The 20,502-nt window shown below is 25.1% G+C and overlaps 1 protein-coding gene across 1 annotated transcript; it reads right to left on the reverse strand.

Moving 5' to 3' along the window:
* Positions 1–5,822: 5,822 nt before the first annotated feature.
* Positions 5,823–13,249, reverse strand: LOC113557575 (actin-like). Its single transcript, XM_026963151.1, has 4 exons — positions 13,222–13,249; positions 11,503–11,618; positions 6,636–6,875; positions 5,823–6,299 (listed from the first exon to the last, which is right to left on the reverse strand). The coding sequence occupies exons 1-4, from the start codon at positions 13,247–13,249 to the stop codon at positions 5,823–5,825; spliced, it is 861 nt and encodes a 286-aa protein (XP_026818952.1).
* Positions 13,250–20,502: the final 7,253 nt, after the last annotated feature.

Here is a 20,502-nt window from a genome sequence, read left to right on the forward strand (position 1 = left end):
CGCTTCGGAGCATCGGATGCTAAAGATTTTTAGATAAAGAAGATTTTTTTCTGTTCAACCGATCCAAGTGAAACGTTATATTATTAATAACTATTTAGATATTCAGCATATTCTATAATAATAGCACATTTGAACATATTTCATCGGTTCTAGTCGAGAAAGTTATTTTTAAATGTATCGATACATTCGTATACCTATAGGTACTAATTTGATTTGAGTAATACATTTTCCGACCAAAAAAGATTAACAATTTTCCTACTGTGGGTCTGGAGTCTAGATGGATAAGAGATGGATACTATCCGTTGAATGGAAAGTCATTTTCCAACGCTTGGAATCCAAAATTAAACTTTTGGTTTTTTGGTTATTATTTGATATTTTAGTCATTAACCCTTTGACTATTCTGTTTCACATTAAATTATGACTCTTTATCTGGCGAATGTACCTGCTATATTAATTTTATTTTATTGAAAGTGTATATTTTTATTTCCAATTTATTCTTTATACTTTAAGAAGTACACGCAACATTACAACAGCAGTAATCAAAGGATTATAATTAACCGTAATTTATGAAAATCTGATTTTAATTTATATTACACGAGTAGTTTTAAATGATCTTCAAAAGCCAAACGGTTAATACAGAAGTATATATATTATATTGATGTAATTATTTAGTATTTTTTTTTTTTATTAACATAAAAGCTTCAATTACAAAGATTATTAGCCTATAATTACAAAAAGTTATAGTTTTACAATATAAAAGGAGACATTGTTTTATTATTGTAGGGGTACAATGAAAAAATTGTAATATTTACAGTTTTAGTATTTTATATTAGTAGATTTATTTTTTATAGTAACATATTTAACCTTTAAAACGGTCTCACCCGCATGTGTCTGACTTTACAAACGTACTACATAGCAAATTGCTTATAAGGCTGAACCAATTTTTCGTTGCTGGTTTTAGCTTTAGCCTTTAATTTTAACATATTATTAAATATCACTCATATTTTAGTAAAACAGTGATTTAAATAACCTATTATTAAGTATTAAACGTAAAAGAAAGTTAGAAAGTACATTTAAGCTTAAATTAATTGAAATTGTTAAATTTTTCATATTTATAAAACTAATATTATAAAATTAAAATATAATGAGAAACCAACGTACATACACGGATAATATTCTTATAGTCTTACCTTAGATTTGATAATAACTTTCACTCTAAAATTAAAATCAAATCACAAAAAAATGGTTCTACTTTAATAATCAAATCGAATTCACTGTCAAATACTCAAATATAATAATGAAATACATTAAATAGTCTACTTATCTACACAAAAATTAAATTTTTTATTGTTAAATTATTTTCCGACTGTGATTTGAACGGAAAACGATTACTTTATACGTTAAAAATGCGGATATTTTATATAATTATATAATATTATATTACATATAATAATAATGTATACTGTATAATATAAACAAGTCTCAAATCATGACAAATTATATTAAATATTTACAATCAAAATTTAGATCAATTATATTTTTTTAAATTTAAAAACTACAAGTTTAATACAACTTAAAAACTTACAATTCTTCCTTCTTATTTGGAATGCAAAATACTTATATACCAAATAAAAAACGTTTAATGTTTAAATCGTATCTAACTTTAGAACATTTTTAATATAATTTGTCAAAGCTCAAATTGTTTGTGTTTCGAAATGTTTATTTATACCCGATCTTACAGGGTCCGCGTTCCAGATTTTTAATGTTTAACTGAACAAAGTGACCTAGAAGCTATAGAACCATACTTACTCATACTAGTATTAGTTTACCTTAATATTTGTAATATCATATACCTCTAGTAATAATCACTGAACATGATTTACCTTTATTAACAATATTATAAAGCAGTTTCCTAATTTATATTAAATATTAATTAATATTTAAAATTTTTAATATTATACTTGATTGAAAATGAGAAAGCAGTAAGTACGGTGTACCTAGTATCTATGACCAGAATTCATATATTACTATATTAGTGACCATTTATATAGAATTGTTTTTTTTTTTTTTTATTCGATCTGGTCATGTTTTTTGTCTAAAACATGGCTATGTTTTATTAAATTATAATTTAATTTAATGTTTATTCATCGGAACGATGAATGTATTCGTTTTCTAATGATGAGGTTTTTTGTAAGTGTGTCTTTATACACGATAAGCAGTTTAAAAAATTTTTTAATCTTCAAATTTGAAAATACTGTTTAATAGAAAATTGAATTTAGTGTAGTAAGTATTCTTGTAAGATCAAAATAGAAAATTCCTAGTATTTTTCAAAATAATCGGGGAAAAAAAAAAAGAAAAATTGGGAATTTTGAAGCAAAACTAGTTTTTGACAAAGTCTTAGTTTTTTAATGTGACTTGAAAACGAATAAACGTATAGATATTTCTTGAGCTATTTATATGCATGGAAATTTTCAATATTTTTTTTTTAAATATTATTGATAAACAAGTTTTTGCTTGGTCAAAATCATTAAAAATGTAGAACAAGGTTCGTATGTAATACGTTGTTTGACTATATAATAAAAAAAAAGTTTACCGGAAAGTTACATTAATTATTTATAAACGTTTGAGGCTTAAATTTTTACATCAGTGAATTAAAAGTTAATTAAAATTAATTAACAAAAATACGTCAGCATCATGAAAATTCGCAATTTCTATTATAGTTATCTAATAGTTAATAAAATGTTGATTCAATAAGGTGTTCATAAGTAGAGCGTGGATTTGTATGCATTTGCATATTTATTCTGGTTGATCGTATATTCGTATGATTATGCTAGGTGAGCACTACATTTGTTTCATGATATAACGATTTAAAAAATTAAACTTTTTAGTGTATATTTTTTGCATATTTCGACATTTTCCTATTTTAAGGGCTTATTTTACAACTATAATTGTATAATTAATCTTTTAGTACATATTTCAATGTTTTTTTTTGTTTTTTAGACATTTTTGAAATATATACTATTGTCTATTATAATATAAGAAAAAAGTATTATATTTTTATAGTTTCGATTAATATCAAAATAAATTAAAAGTATTCTTGTAGGTATGAACGGTTTTCCCAAATATGATCTTAGAATCTAATGTTCAGTTCAATGATCAGGGAAATAAAATACGTATACCAAGATGATGAAAGTGACGAAAAAAATGAAGAAAAGTAGATAAGTATCTATAGTAGGGTTCTGTAATTTTTAAAAATGTATTGTATTAATTAAATGTTCAAAAAATAAATTTATTTTTATTAATTTTTTTACACATATTTTTATTTTTCAAACATATTTTAACATTTTAGTGCATATATTATTTATGCATATTTGATTGATTTTTAATACATATAAATCCACGCTCTACTCATAAGTATTGTATATTGAAACCAAAAATTCTTAAATAATTTAAACACAATTGTTTTTAAATATTTTAATTTCAAATTTGAATGAAATTACATATATAATGAAGAACAAAGAATAACAATATTTATGATGTTAGTTATTTTATTATAATTCAAAACATTATTCTTGGGGACTTTTACATAATATATTATGCATTTTACTAATCGTAATGACATTTTCAAAACATTTAGATTCATTTTAAGCTATTACCTATTTATACCATAAATAATTCACCTTCTTTCACGGTAAGGTAGTATTTGACTCCAAAGCAAATAACAGTAACATAATATAGTATAAGCATAAGGGAGATGATAAACTGTGACAAAATTACACCTTTTCTAAAAGACGATATATTAACTGCACCAAAAAAAAAATTAACATTATACAATCTACAACAAACCGATAAGATACATTATATACAAACTGTGACAATTTATTTTATTTATATAATATATATATATATATATATACTATATAAATACAATGTAAATTACTGATATAATAACATATATACGTTAATTAGATATATATGTTATGGTTAAAATGATTTTTCTGGTAGAGTACCTAATATTTTCGTTGTTTAAGACCAATTTGGCTCTGCGTGTTTTCTTTGAGCAAATCTATGTTGAATAATCGCTTATTTTGGAATTATATTTAAACTTAAAATTGTTCAGCACCAATAATTGTTTGCCGTTTTGGCTAAACATTTTTGTAAATTCCGTTTTAAATACGATATTACACGATACAACACGTACTAATCTAACTTGTAATAATCTTGTACTTGTGAAGAAGCCGATATTTAGTATATTGTGTTAAAACTTAAATATAAGTATATAATAATACATAGGTATATATTATGCATCATGCATATATATACCGATATATGTTATCTAACGGTATATACATAGTATCTAAATATTATATTTATAAAGTAAATTGTCGCAATTTATATAATGCATCTTATTGGTTTTGTCGCAGATTATATAATGTTAATTTTTTTTTTGTCGCAATTTACATACAGCCAAATATAATACTATAATAATTAAATAAATATTAATAAAATAATAAGTACCATATTTTCAGAAAAAATTAAATCAACTAACTAGTCCAACTGTAATACTAACAGGCAAGTAAATAATATATTTTGAGATATTATTTATAATAATATAAATTACTTTAATAGCAATGTCAGCCTATATTATTATATTGTATACTTTATACACATACCTAATGATATTATCAAATATTAATATTAATATTATTTTAGATTCTGAACGGAGTGATGAATGTATTGATTTTACAATGATGTGTGTTTTTTTTTATTTTTGTGTCATCACGTTTTGGAGTAGTAATAATTTTTCGATTTTTGACTTCAGCCCCTCTTTGAATAGGAAAATTCATCTAGTTAGTACTTTGGGGGTCAAAATTAAAAAATATCCAGTAGTTTTCAAAAGCATCGGGATTTTTTTATTTTTCTGTGACTCAAAAACAAATCATTGTAAATATTTAAAATTTTCACCAAATGTTTGTATTATAGTTATCTATTTACGATTAAATTTTCAAAATATTTTGATTTTTTTTAAGCAACTTAAAGACAACTGAAATTTTCGACTTTTCTAAGTTTTTTTTCTTAAAATGCCGATAAAAAAAATTTGGCTTTTCAACATTTTTTTAAAATTTATTACAAGGTTTATTATAAATTTTATTTATTGTAGTAAAAAAAAAAAAATCAAACATCGTTAGTCACAGTTATTGTTTAAAAGCATTTAAAGTAAATTTGCAAGGAATTTTGAAGTTGAAAATTCATAAAATTTTTGTGATTTATACTTAAGGTTCAAAAATCCAATACAAGGTTATCCATAAGCTTTTCTTTAAGTAACTGTAAAAAAAAATTCCAGCGTCAATATAGAAAACATTTTATGAGCGTATGAAATTTAATTTTTTACGAAATCGCGTAAAATAACGATATATTACTATTTAAATATAGGTGTAACAATATGATATATCCAACTAATTATCATTAACTGACAAATCATCTCCGTTCAGAATCATTTTTCATATACAATGATACCTGTCATTACATTCAAATTTAACACATCCATTAAAGTGACCAGTGACCTACTCTCCATCTTTACTATACAGCAAAGTGATACCCACTTTTTTTTTTTTTAAAACATTAATTCAACCTATACTGGTCTTACTGTATTACTATTAGTAAAATAAATTACTTTATCTAATATCAATATAAAAAAATAACATGATAATAGCGTAATAACTTATTAACGATATAATAAGCTAATCGTATCCGCTCAGAATCGTTATTCGTATTCCGTGAGATATCATTGAATTTAAATTTAACACATCCGTTATAGTGATTCACTGAACACCGACTGTATAGTAGAGTAGTACCCACTTGCCGAACTTTTTAATTTTAATTTTAAGCCCATAATAAAATACTAACGCTTCATTATTGATGTTGACTATCATTCCATCCGGCAGCGTGTATCTCTGTTCCTTGTCCTTACCAAACGTTGCTAGTTCTTTTTGAAAGTCCATAGCACAATAGCAAAATGTTTCTTTCATGTGTTTAATCCTTTCCCAGTCTCTCGTAGTGGTCAAGCTATAACCTCGATCATTAATCATCTGCTTCAGAAATTGAGTTAAGTGCCATCCACCAACTGGCATATTTCGCATAGCTGATGGAATCGGATATCCTTCGTAAATGGGAACGACTTGTGTACTTTGGTACCCAGAATCGACCACCAGGCCAGTGGTCTCACCACAACTATATAGACAAAGTGTTGACTTGTTCATCAACAACACTTTGGGCACATTAAACACTTCAAACATGATCTAAAAAGCAATTAGTCAAAAACACGGATATCAGAATACTGTAAAATTTTAGTTAATATCTTAAATTAAAATATTATAATGGCATTATTTTTCTGCTCTATGTAAAATTCCTACTCTAATATCTAAGTATTAATTTCATATTAATTATATTATAATATTTTAATTAATTTATTATTATATTTTCTATTTTTTTTTTTACAAAGTATAAATTACCAACAGCAATTATTTAAATATTTTAATATCATTTTAGTGTAATTTTATTATGATTTATCTTAGTGTAATTATTATATTTTAAACAAATATCTATTTTAATAATATATTTAATACAATATTAACCTCGAAAAGTTTATCACGACAAGGAATTGGATTGTGAGATGGTTCTGTGTGTAAAATCGCATAATTTTCTGGTGATATCAACAATTGTTCGTAGTACATATGGAACCAAACATCTTCCATAGCATCCCAATCAGTAATGATGCAATTTTTTATTGGATCACTTATACTCAAAACACCTTGGTTATCTTTAGCAAACTGACCACCATACATGGTCCTTTGCGAATCTCCTAGCTTGACAATCTAATATAAACGTAAATGATAAACTAATATAAAAACAAGCGAGTATTTTATACAGAATTATTTTTCTAACTATGATTAAACTAAGAAATGTATGTGTTAATTTGTTAATACCTAGTTTTGTTTTTAAATATAATATATTATGTGTATTGAATTTGATAAATGACAAATATAAACAACTACAAATTACAAGTATTTACACAATTTGGTAAATGAACGAGTTATTAGAAACCTTGTATTAAATTATCAAGCATTTTTACCTATTCATACATTTTTTATCGATATTTATAAAATTAAAAATATTAATTGTCTATGAATAGGAGTCAAAATATTTTGAAAAATATACCATGTATAAAAAAATGATTATCTAAAGACTTGGTAATAATTTCAATATTCTGCGATTATTCGTTATCAAAATATAAAAAATCAATTTAGTCAAAAATTAGTTTAGTAAAAAAAATCCCGTTTTTCCTTAATTTTTTTTTTTTGTTTTTCTCGATTATTTTGTACCTGTCTAAACAATAAACTAGATACATTTTTCTATCCATAACCACTCTCAAAGTAAAAAAGGTGAAAGTAGTTAACCACTCTACAGTACAATAGGTGTCGAGTGTATCTCATAATAAATAAAGAGTAAGTAAGTCACTGTAATATGAAAATTTGAATTCAATGATAAATCATTACATATAAAAAAGAAGCGAAAATGCTCCGTCAGTCTTTACTCTATACTCTTTAAGTACATTTTATGATATATAAATACATGTATATTGCTATTAGAATAATTTATTTTAAAATTAGGAATACGTTAGTTTTAATTATTTTTGTCAAAAGTACTACATTAGAAAATATATTATTATTGTTTATATAAAATATAATAATATACGTTAACAATTTCCAAGTACTCACTAATAATATTTTTTAATTACAAAAAATTACTAAAATAATTATTCTTTGTTTAAATATCAAATATTATCAAAATGTTTATAAAAAAACTATACTTAGTACTGTTTACGGTTAGTAGTTTTTTCTCAATTTTTTTTTCATGGTTATTTTGAAAAGTATTAGGAATTTCCTTCAAGAAACCACCATCAAAGTATAAATTAGAAATATTTTTACTGCCCCGAAAATTGACAGTCACATAAATACAATAAAACAATTAAAATAATCTACATTATTTTAAAATCAATTCATTAATTGTTTCACTTACAAGTTATTATTTATACTATTTAATTAAAAAAATAAATCTCAAATATAAAGTTTTAATATTATTTAAACAATTAATTAAATTTAAAATATAAACATAAGCTTTTTGAATATGAACATGAACCAATAACAAATATCTATAAGTATTTAATAAAATGTGTATCTTATATTATATCAAAAATTAACATGACAAATAATATAATATGAAGTTTATTTTATTTTTTTCGTCAAGCACATGTAGCGTGTATCATTAATTAATTGCATTTTTGTATTTCGTTCTATTCCTTCGTTTAACTCAAATATATACCATTGTGTTAATCCATACATGTTTCCTGCAGTTGTACATTTTCGCTAGTTGTTTCGTTAGCAAAAATATTATTCTGGATATCCATTGTGAGCTCGTGATTTATACATATAAATAGTATTTTCGGGAAATTTATTATATAGGTATATGGTTTGATTTTATTATTATTATTATTATTATTATTATTATTATAGCAATTAGACTTTATGAAAAACGTCTGTTATATTCAATTTAAAAACGAATTATTACGCTATATCTGTTTAAGATATACCGCTTTTTGACTTCCGAACCGATTCGCGCGAGTGCGCAATAAATGAAAAAGATTATTCCAGAACTTTTACCCCCTTTTCGCTGTGCCATCGATTAGCCCGCCTGAGTCCGTTCACGTCGTACGTGTGACGCGCGTACCCGATTAGTCATCTTACGCCTTTACACATACACGTGACGCCTATTTTCATCGATGCCTGTGACTGGTGAAAACCTCGTATTATCACATAATTTAAAATATTTGTTGTAAGTAAAATGAATGTCGAAAAGGTCTGTGGGGGCTAGGCCCCTAGCTCCTCTGGATCCGCCTCTGGTATTAGATAAATTAAAGAAATTGTATTAGCTAAGCATGACATTAAATCCATTTGGAATATCATACATGATAATTTGAATATTAAAAAGACAAATAAACAGTCCAATAATTGGAAGAAGTAATTATAATAAAGATAATAAAATAATAAATTATTTTTCTATAATAATCTATTATCATATAATATTTTAAGATTAGTATTATAATTAAAATGTAAGTACTATATTGAATATGATAATGAGCTCATATTTGGCGTATATTATAAATAAATAGATAAATATAAAATTGCTTTAGAAATAAATTCATTTTTTTTTTAAATTTTATGATAGGTCACTTCAATATCAAAACTAACAGCAGTACAGTAAAATATTGAAACTTCTGAACGAAAATTTGCAATGTCTCACGTGTGTAAGACCGAGACAACACAATACGGGTACTACGTCCTCTTAACGAAAATAATTTTTTGTCTGAAAATCAGTTTGGTTTTTTTGCTAGGTAAATTGACAAATTATGCTTTAGTTAGTACTAAGTTTAGACACAAATATAAGAAATAAAAAATATTGGTATATTTTTAGATGTTAAAAGCATTTGATTCTGTTAATTATTTTAATTACTTCCAAGTTATAAGAAAAATAGAATATTGTGGTAACAAAGGTGAACCGGTACTACATAACAAATAATAAAATCTGTTTTTTTAGTAGATAGGTATCAAGCTGTTAGACTTGGTAATGTGACTAGTACTTCAAGAGCTTGGTTACCTATAAATTGCAGATTACCACATAAGACAGTTTTAAGACTTTTATTTTTTATTCTTATTCTAATAGTTTACTAAAATTAAATTTGTGTAATATAATCATTATATAGTTTTAATGATAATGCAGTTATTTTGGCGAGTAATAAAACGATCGCTGATTTATATAATTTTGCTAATTATACGCTAAAAATCGTAAAAAATTGATATGATAATAATTTCTTGGATCTAAATTCTAATAAATCCAACTATATTTTTTTTCAATTATATAAAGATGTAGAATCATTGATTATGCCAGAGGTTCCCAGACACACTTGATCATTTTCTAAAAATCCGGAGGCACCCTATGCTCTATGGCCTATAGACTAAAAATAAATTTCAAATAATTTTGCAGCACCCTGGTTAGGAATCTCTGGATTATGTATACAAAATGCTGCACTAAGGTTAATTATGTTTGAGATAATTAATACAATATTAATGTAAGTTCGACCAAATGTCTACCCACTGTGCAATGATGACAATAGGTATTACTCTTTAACATAATAACATGTAACATTGCAAAATGTATTGGATATATGTAAAAATAGCTAATAATCAGTTGTCATTTACCTGATAATATCATTAAAGAAATATTTTATGAAAATATCTTTACAACGAAATTTAATTTTGATAAAATATTGAAAAAAAATTCAAAGTAAATATTTAATTACTCAGTTAACACCTAACTTTAAATATCAAATTTAAATCTTACAAAAAACATAAATTTCACATTATAATTTTGAAAATAAAAAATTTTACCTATAGGTATGTTAAAATAGTAATGCCTCATTAAAGAATCTACCTATTTTAATACTACTAGTGAGTTGTAACGTTAGATCGTATATCTAATGTCTACAGGTACCTATTTATGTTATTTATGTTATATATACTATTATACTAATAATGACTACAACAAATTGTATTTACATGACAGTTTTATAAAAGTTTAAAAATTATAAATAGAATAAATAGGTTGTGGTACTTAAAATACGAGTACAATTAATTTAATTACCTCAACTTAAAAATGGTTAAAAAAAAAATAATTTTTATAAATGTATAAATTAATCGTGCATAGGTACATGGTACCGAATATTATTATTTATATTTGTTTGTATTAAGTATTTAATTAGAAATTTGAAAACTCAAGAAATATAATAATAATTTATTTAACGTTTGTAAGACAGAGATAAGAATAACGCATGTAGGTGTAGCCTCCTATTAAAATAAGATAAGTAAAAATGTAAAATCTAATATAATATGTATTACCAATTACCAATAATACCACGGCAAAACGGCCATGACTATTTTTCCCATTTCCCATTTCGTATTTTAAATTGTTTTACTTCAATATTTTGTTGGAAAATCGATAGTATTTTTATTGAGATTTTGACTTGTCAAATACTAACGTACTAAATGTACTCGTATATGTTATATTCAATATTGTTATTGGTATACTGTATAGTTAAATACAACATAATAATTTAAGCAATTATCAACATTTTTATATGCCAGTTCGCAATGGCCGTACTTAGTATTATATTTTTTTAAATGTATACGTATACTATGTAATATGTATTTGCTACATAATATTACGTTTTATACGATTAATCTAATAATCCTCCAGTTATCGAAAGTCAAAAATCTACATATTATTTAGATAAATTTACCAGATAGTGTATGAAACAAAGATTTAATTTTAAAAATATCTCAAATAAAAATAAATTAAATTTTGCACCTTACAAAAATGATTACTTACTTCTTTCCGTTGTTTTCCATGCTTAGTTGGGATTATTAATTGAGGTGAATGTTCACCTGCATAACCTACTTTCAGTGAATAAGAACCATTATCACATACTATTACGGGGTCATCATCTAGAAACGAAATGTAATTGTAAATACCAATTTTGGAGTTAGAACACTTTTTGAACTTACTTTATACATAAAAAAAATATTGGGTTCTGTGGGTATCGCTCTGCTGTTTAGTAGAGATGGAAAGTAGTTCACTATAATGGATCTGTTAAATTTGAATGCAATAATACCGGTTAAGTTAGGTTAGGTATTATTGTATACGAAAAACGATTCTGAACGGAAATGATTTATCAGTCTAGGATATATTATATTATTACCTATATTTAGATTGTAGTATATCGTTATTTTACGCGATTTTGTAAAAAAAAAATAAATTTCATATGCTCATAAAATTTTAGATTCTGAATGAAGTGAGAAATGTATTGATTTTACAATGATGTATGTTTTTTTTTGTGTATGTGTCTGTCATCGCGTTTTGGAGTAGAAATATATTTTTTTATATAATAGTTATTTAAGTTATTTCAAATAATGCTTTGATTTTTGACTCCAGTCCGTCTTTGAAAAGGAAAATTCATCTAGTTGGTACTTTAGGGGGTCAAAAGAAAAAAATGTCCAGTAGATTTCAAAATCGTTAGGAAAAACCCTAAAAAAGTGACGGAAAATGGGAATTCTTACGCACAATCAGTTTTTGACAAAATCGATTTTTTTATTTTGCTGTAACTCCGAACTCAAAAACGAATCATTGTAAATACTTGAAATTTTCACGAAATGTTTATATTAGCGACTTAGCATTATCTATTTAAGATTAAATTTTTAAAATATTTTTAAATCTATTTATAGACAATTTAAATTTTCTATTTTTCTGGTTTTTTTTTAAATGACTATAAAAAAAATTGGCTGTCCAAAAAATCTTTAAAATTTAATACAAGGCTTATTATAAGTTGTACTTATTGTAGAAAAATTCAAAAATTGTTAGTCACAATTTTTGTTTATAAGGATTTAAAAGTTTAATAAATATATCAAAATCACGAAAATTTGCAAGGAATTTTGAAGTTAAAAATTCGTAAAATTTTTTTGATTTATACCTAAGGTTAAAAAACCTAATACAAGGTTATCCATAAGTTTTCCTTGAAGTAACTGTAAAAAAAAAAAATCCAGCGTGAATATAGAAAACATTTTATAAGTGTATGAAATTTAATTTTTTACGAAATCGCGTAAAATAACAACATATTACAATTTAAATATGTATGATAATATAATATATCCTACTCATTATCATAGACTGACAAATCATCTCCGTTCAGAATCGTTTTTTGTGTACAATGATACCTGTCATTGCATTCAAATTTAACACATCCATTATAGTGACCTACTCTTCATATCTACTATACAGCAAAGCGATACCCACTTGCCTATCTTTTTTTTTTGTTTTTAAAATGCCTATAAGTAATTTATTGATATTTAGGTATATGTAGTAACTACTTAAAGTATTCTAACTATGCATTTTAAACATTCAAATTCTTTACTAATTTTTCATTTTTTTTTTAAGAATTTTCAAAACTCGATATTACGAACTTTTTCCTGTTCCTCTCGAGATTCGATATAACGAGAATCTACTGTATTTTACTTACACTAAAGTACTAAACGTTGTTTGAAAACTACTTACTTGAAAGATCGTCAGAGAAGCCTGACATAATTCCAGTACTTTACTTTTAAAAATATGTTATCAAGTATAATCCGGATGTATTGTGTTTAATATTTAACACTATGAAAATTAAAATTAAATATTATCTATCATATATTGTTTATCTTTATGTGTTGGGCGTTTCTATGCAAAACATATTATTTTCAAAAACTGAATTTTCAAAAAACACTATCAGTTTCTACCACTATGCTATGTTTCAGCTTATCTAAACCAACTAAGTAACTATTGCTTTCTTATTCCAAGATTGTATTATTTACATGAAGCAATAAAAATGATTGAATCTTTAACTTCAGTAAACCCCTCGATGTGGGGGGGGGGGTTGTTTTCAATTATATTAATATTGTCATTATATAATTAAAAAAACGACATACCCATACACCCCTGTGGTGATAAATAATTTATGTGCTAACAATAGATTGCATGAGTGATTTTCCGGGGAATTTTCTAAAAAAACCATAAAAAGTAGAAAAACTGGTTAAAAAAGCAAAAATAATCAGAAAAACTGGAAAAAAAATATTTTAAAAAATTGTTAAAAAAACAAAAAAAGCACTTTTAAATTTTATAATTGAGTGTGTTTTAACATGATATACACTTCAATAGCACTCTGCTATATTTTAAGACAATTAGTAAAAAGTAATCCTTAAAAGTCCCGAGGTCTGCTTATCATCTAATAACTATAAATAGGTATATATAACAATATTATATACATAAGGCATATAACTCGAGTTTGTATGTAGATTTGAACTAAAGCCATATTGTTGGTTAATTTGACTAAATGTTTAAATTGTTTTCTTTATGCGTTTTCTTAAATTAAAGATACTTTTTTTTATATAAATCCTATTTTTATCGAACTGTAAAATATAATGTTTGTATAACAATGAGTCTTTATTAATTTAATGTACATATTTTTGTACTCATAGTATTTTAATAACTGTGCTGTATAATAACATTATATTGATAAAAAATGTTAATTGTGTCTTAAACTGATAAATAATTTATGTTTGTATATTTTTTAAATGATAAAATATTCTATATCAAATGTTAATAATATATCATATTAAAATTTAATATCAGATATACTATTTTGTATTTTTAATCAATGCGTTGCATTAAAGTTAACAGGTAAAAACGTTCTCAATAGTGTTATTAAAAAAGATATGGCCAATAAGGACTGTTCTCAATCGTGTTCTACCCTTCAAATCTAAGCAGGTCATAAACTCATAACACCACGAGAGAACGCATACGGCTCGCGTATCCGAATGATCGCGCTCCGTCGTTTCGAAGCCACATTTCTTCCACCTTACCATGAGAGAACGCATATGGCAATATAACTGACTATTTATAGAAAAAATATTTTACATACAATTTTATTGTACAGTGTATTTGATAAAATTCTCGAATACATGACTTCGAGAGCCCATATAGCAACTTTAATCAACTTTTTTACTTATTCTATACAAATATATTAAATAAAATACTAAGGTGGGCCACGTAGAAACTATAATAATATGTACAAATGTATAAGGCGTTTAATTAAATTAGTAATATTTCTTATACATAGAAATAACAAATTAATAGGAACTTGTTTCTGCCAGGTATAAATGCTACGTTTTTCAAAAAACTCGAAAACCATTTCAGGATATTCACTGCAAATCTCATTTGCATCCGTCAAACAAAAATGTATAATAATATTATCACAGGAAATGTACATACTAATATGTATATACCAAAATATATTTAACACAAATCTTACATAGTTACGATACCAAATAAAAATTTTTATTTTTATTTTTCAATGACTGATGACTGATGACCACAGGCATAAAAAAAAGAATTTTGAGCAATAATTTATGTTTGACATGTCTACCATAAGAGACCATGATGAGTGATGCCCCAGAGATAACATTTAATTATTTTAATTTTATATATTTTTTATTTTAGAAAAACTCTTCAAGTTCATCAATCTGTTATGATAATTCTGAAGAACTATTTAAGGATAAATCAGAAATTAGACTTTACTGTTCAAACAGATAATGTTGATTCTAAATATGAGGTAAGAACCTATTGTTTTTAAATTTTTAATATTTAAAACAAATTAAATAAATCATTAATTGATAATGGATTTATTATGCATGATTATATATTTATATCCAATAATTTATAATTCTCATTAAAAATGCATAAAAATACCAAAATATGTTTTAAAAAATGTATTATTATTCAAATATATTATAGAATAATGTTATGAATGAATCAAAAATTAAAAAAATTAAATGTTTGTAGGACTTGTAACTGCTAGCTGAACATAACCAATGTTTATAATTTATAATTAAATGTATTTAAATTTTGTTTATTTTCATATAAGATATTAATAGGTACCTACATATAGTATTAGTAGTATTACTATATTAGTATATTTTTATATTATATGTATTTTTTTAAGAATTCTAAACAAGTTATTGAACACATATTGATAACATTTTTGAAGAAATATTATGGTTGTTATGTGCTGGCTAAATGGACAACTTAGTGTCAAATTCAAATGAGTGTAATACTTTGCTGTCAGAATTTTAAGAAGACTCATTACTAAATTATATTATATTTTTGTTAACACATCAACAAGTGATTAACAGAATAAAATTTAAATCAGAATGTTTAAAAAAAAATGCCAAAGTAGTATTAGACAACTTACCAGATCCATAAACATTCAGTTTCTGAACCAAATTATTTTGTTGAATATGACCCAGGGCAGCAAAGTGACATTACTTCTTCAACACAAAGGCAATATCTTTTATTGTTGGGTCCACACCAACCTAGACTTTTAAAATATCCAATAAACAATGATATTGATTCATTAAAACAAAAAAAATTTCTATCCTATATGGTTAAAAGAACATTCTATGCTAGAGTATAGTTTGGTTACTGACTCTGTATATTGTATATTGTTTTGTGTGTTAATTAATTTCCAGAAGGGGTAGGAAAACAGTATTCCCATGAAGCATGGATGAAAAAAGTTGTACAGGCAACAATGACAGACAATAGGCTAGACAACTTAGACTCCCTAATGCTGTTAAGTATTGAAAAAGATATTTTGGATACAGTTGATATAAGTAAAATAGCAATACAGTGGTCATATATAAAACAAAGATGAATTGAATTTTTAAAATGGTATATTTTTTTGATACATACATATTTATTATTTACTATTAGTGATTAAATACTCATAAAATTGTATGTTGCAAGTTTTTATCAATACCAAAAATGTTTTGACATGTATTGATGAAGAGCTATAAATACTGAATAACATGTATTATTATGTTATGAGATGTATGTCAATAAATAATAATAATAATAATTTGAGGGATGCGATAACATTGTTTTTTTAGAGTTGACAAAATATTGAATTAAGCCCCCTCCCCCTATTATTTGTCTTTTGGGACGGCCCAGGTGGTGAGGCCACATACTACACAATGCATGTGATCAACTCTGTCTTTTTATAATTATTTAAGAACACCAAACAAGTTTGTATAGCCGTATAGGTGATCGTGGTACAATGCTTAATAGTAAGTATAAGAATATTCCTAATGGCTGTTGGGTTAATACATTCAGTATATAATAGTTTTCCATATTTCAATATATTCTAAAAATTATACCATATCATTGAACGTCTTTTTTAAAATACTTGTTGAAGAAAGTATATAATAGTCGATTGGAAAAAGAATTATGAATTTAATAGCTAAATATATATATATGAATGAACAAATAAAAATATATATTCAATAACACCATAAACACAAAAATAATGGTTATATTAATTATGTATTGATTATTAATAAGATTACCATTTACTTAAAATAATTAAATAAAAAAACAATTCTAAAAGATATTAAAATGATGTGTTAAATTTTACTTAATAAATAACAAAGCAGTTAAACATAAATAATAGGATGGGAATAATTAAGTAAAAAGTAATATTTTAAAAGAACATTAAATTATGACACAATAAAATTTATTGTATAATTAAATAGATTAAAATAAAAATGTTGTATAAATAAAGGTATATTTTATTTTTATTTTTTCTTAAATGTAAATAAAAAATATTGTATCTAATTAAAATGGTTTTTTTTATACATAGTAATATTTGTTCACACGATAAACTCAACAAAAATATTCATATTATTTATGATATAGTATTGATTGTCAAAGTTGATTACCACCCAAGATAATTTATATGAAATAGGTATTAAGTAAAGGTAAGTAATATAATATTCAATTAGGTAGATATTAATATTATTTATTAGAACTTTTTGTACTTCTTTCTTAAATTTATACTGAAACATGAAAACGTGTTACATAATAATTTTTAAATACTTTATTACTAGGTAATTAAACAGTTGTTAATAAAATCAAAAATAAATTTAATTATTTTACTAAGTAAAGAATTATTCATTTAAGAGGTATATTCTATTTTCAAAACTGCTTTTATTTGATTAACAAGTGTAGTGGTTCCAATAGAGGTTTTAGAAGTAGGTATATTATTAGAACTAATCTGACAAGTTATGACTGATGAATAATTGTTTTGAATTATTTAAGTATTTTAATTTCAAGTACAAATACATCTAATGCAGTATTTAAAATACTACAAAAGTATTTAAATATATTTAATCAAATAGGTACTTTACAAGGCTGTTAATAGATATAGGTACTTACGCGTATGTTTATAATTCCTTTAACTTGATACACAATATAATATTGCCCTAATTGGAATGCCCTAGAAATGTTATACAAACTATTTTATAATTAAAATAATATTTTTATTCACATTTTTACAACCCATGTCCTGTATCCGTATTTATAAATATATTGTATTAAATTATTTTATATTTATTATTTATATACTTGTTACTTGTAAATTATGTGACTGCATAATAATTTCAGAAATTTCAGTAACTATTGTGTCATTGGTTGTACTACTTGTACTCAACAGTATTTCAATTTTAGAAATATAAACGAAAAGCCAGTAAACACGTTTGAAAATATTCTTCGTGAACTACTGAGGAGTTCAATTCCGGCTATTACTAATGTAAATAATATTTAGATTAGTTAATATCTGATTTAAAAAAATTAAATTCATATAAAAATAAATTCTCGCATTTTATACAATTCTAGTAGTGAAAAAAAATGAAGTTTTGGAATTTTCTGAAACAATTCTTTATTATTTTTCTTTTTTCTTTGGCTAGTTTTTGGTCAGCTGCACCACTTAACTTAATTCGCTTAATGTCCATGGCATAGTATATTTTAATATTTATATTTATTAATAATTTTATTAAAGGGTAAATTGTAAACATGAATGTCACAAACACAACACTGTTATCTGTTGAAATTAGGTTGAGACCGAGTCGACTATTGATGATGAAATATAATCATTAATCAAATACGTATTTTACTATTTTGTATTGAACATTTGAACGTTTAAAAATAAATCATTGTCCATTCATAACTTTCAAACAATTGTTATTAGATCATACAGCTTTCCATTGTGATTGGGCTATAGACTAAAAGCTATAAACAACACAGGCACAGTGCATACAGCTGTGATGCATTATATATTTATATTGCATTTAGTTATTCTTGAATTGTTGCCTGTTGGTAAATATTATTTATCGGTAGGTATTCATATTTTTAAAATTATATTATTTTAAAACTGTAGTATGAAATTTGTAACAAGAACGTATATTATGATATATTTTCTGAAAATTTGCCGCCCATCAAATTACCTTTAAAATTACCGCTCCGGGGCGATTGCCCCCCGTTAAATGCGGCTCTGCGTGTAACTTAGCTGTACATAAACATAACGTACAACACTACAACAACAACAACATTTTGGTGATTTACATAAAATAGTATATATTATTATTAGATACGACTAATTGCGATTATCAGTACAATATAAAGGCTCTATAATAAGTCAAACTGTCAAAGTGATTTTATTCGTTTTCGTTATGACATAATGTAATTCAAATGTTAAGAATCAAGGGATGTACAAAATAATTACTCGAAGTCGATATATTAATCACAAGCACGGCTTTAGATAGATCGGTATAAATGCAGTTTAGTTCTCACTCGATTTTTACGATTTTTTTCTCCAAAATGTGTGTTTTAAAGCACTGAATAGAAAAGTCTAATTCTTAAATTCTCGCAAATTATTATTTTGAAAGTTATATTATTTTTCCAAAGTTTACAATTTTACGCATTTACGCATACATGCGCGAAACGCTGTATACTTAGCGCTCCTACGTTTTTGTATTAATATTAATTATTATTAATACAAATTTTAATTTTTAGCCTGTGACTTACATGGATATTTTTGATTTTCGTAGCGGAGCGACGGCACCTAGGAGCGTAGTCACTGCCGAGGGATATTGTGAATTGTGATATCGAGTTGTTTTATAAGTTATCAATGTTTGGAAAATGAAGGATTTGCTCACGAAAATAAAACATTATCAGTTATATTGTCGTTTGAAAGTCATTAAATATAATAATCCAAGTACAGTGTACTCACGATTATCCGCGGAATTGGGTGGCAGAGCACCTAGTATCCACAGATAACGAATTCCGCGGATAATCCGCCAAATTAAAATTACGAATTAAACATATCAACAATTATCAAAAACTAAAAAGTATTAATATGTATTAAACAAGCGTATTGTACATCACGTCGTTATCGAGTAATCGGCCAATGGCTATCACAACCTAATTAAATCGATAATGATGTATAAAGATATATATATATATATATTTGTATACATAGGTATGTAAATGATTCCGCGGAAGACAACGGATAATCCGCAACGCGAATAGTTCGCTCGCGGATAATCGAGAGTACTCTGTATAATCTAAACTTTTCATCAAAACTACTTTAGATAAAAATATTATAATTAGATAAAATGACATATAAGAGGAGATAATCGAATACTAAGCCATAGGAAAAAAAAGTATACAGCGTTTCACGCGTGTATGCGGAAGTGCGATAAAATCGTTAACTTTGGAAAGATATAACTTCCAAAATAATGATTTGCGAGAATTTTTTAATTAGACTTCTGTATTCAGTGCTTTAAAACACACATTTTTTGGGGGAGGGAACGTCAAAATCGCGCGTGGGAACTAAACTGCATTTGTTCCAATAGATCTATCTAAAGCCGTGATCACAAGTCATTATTACGTATATCGGTTAATAATTTT

This window comes from Rhopalosiphum maidis, chromosome 3 (assembly GCF_003676215.2).
Source record: "Rhopalosiphum maidis isolate BTI-1 chromosome 3, ASM367621v3, whole genome shotgun sequence".
Classification (NCBI taxonomy): Eukaryota; Metazoa; Arthropoda; class Insecta; order Hemiptera; family Aphididae; genus Rhopalosiphum; species Rhopalosiphum maidis.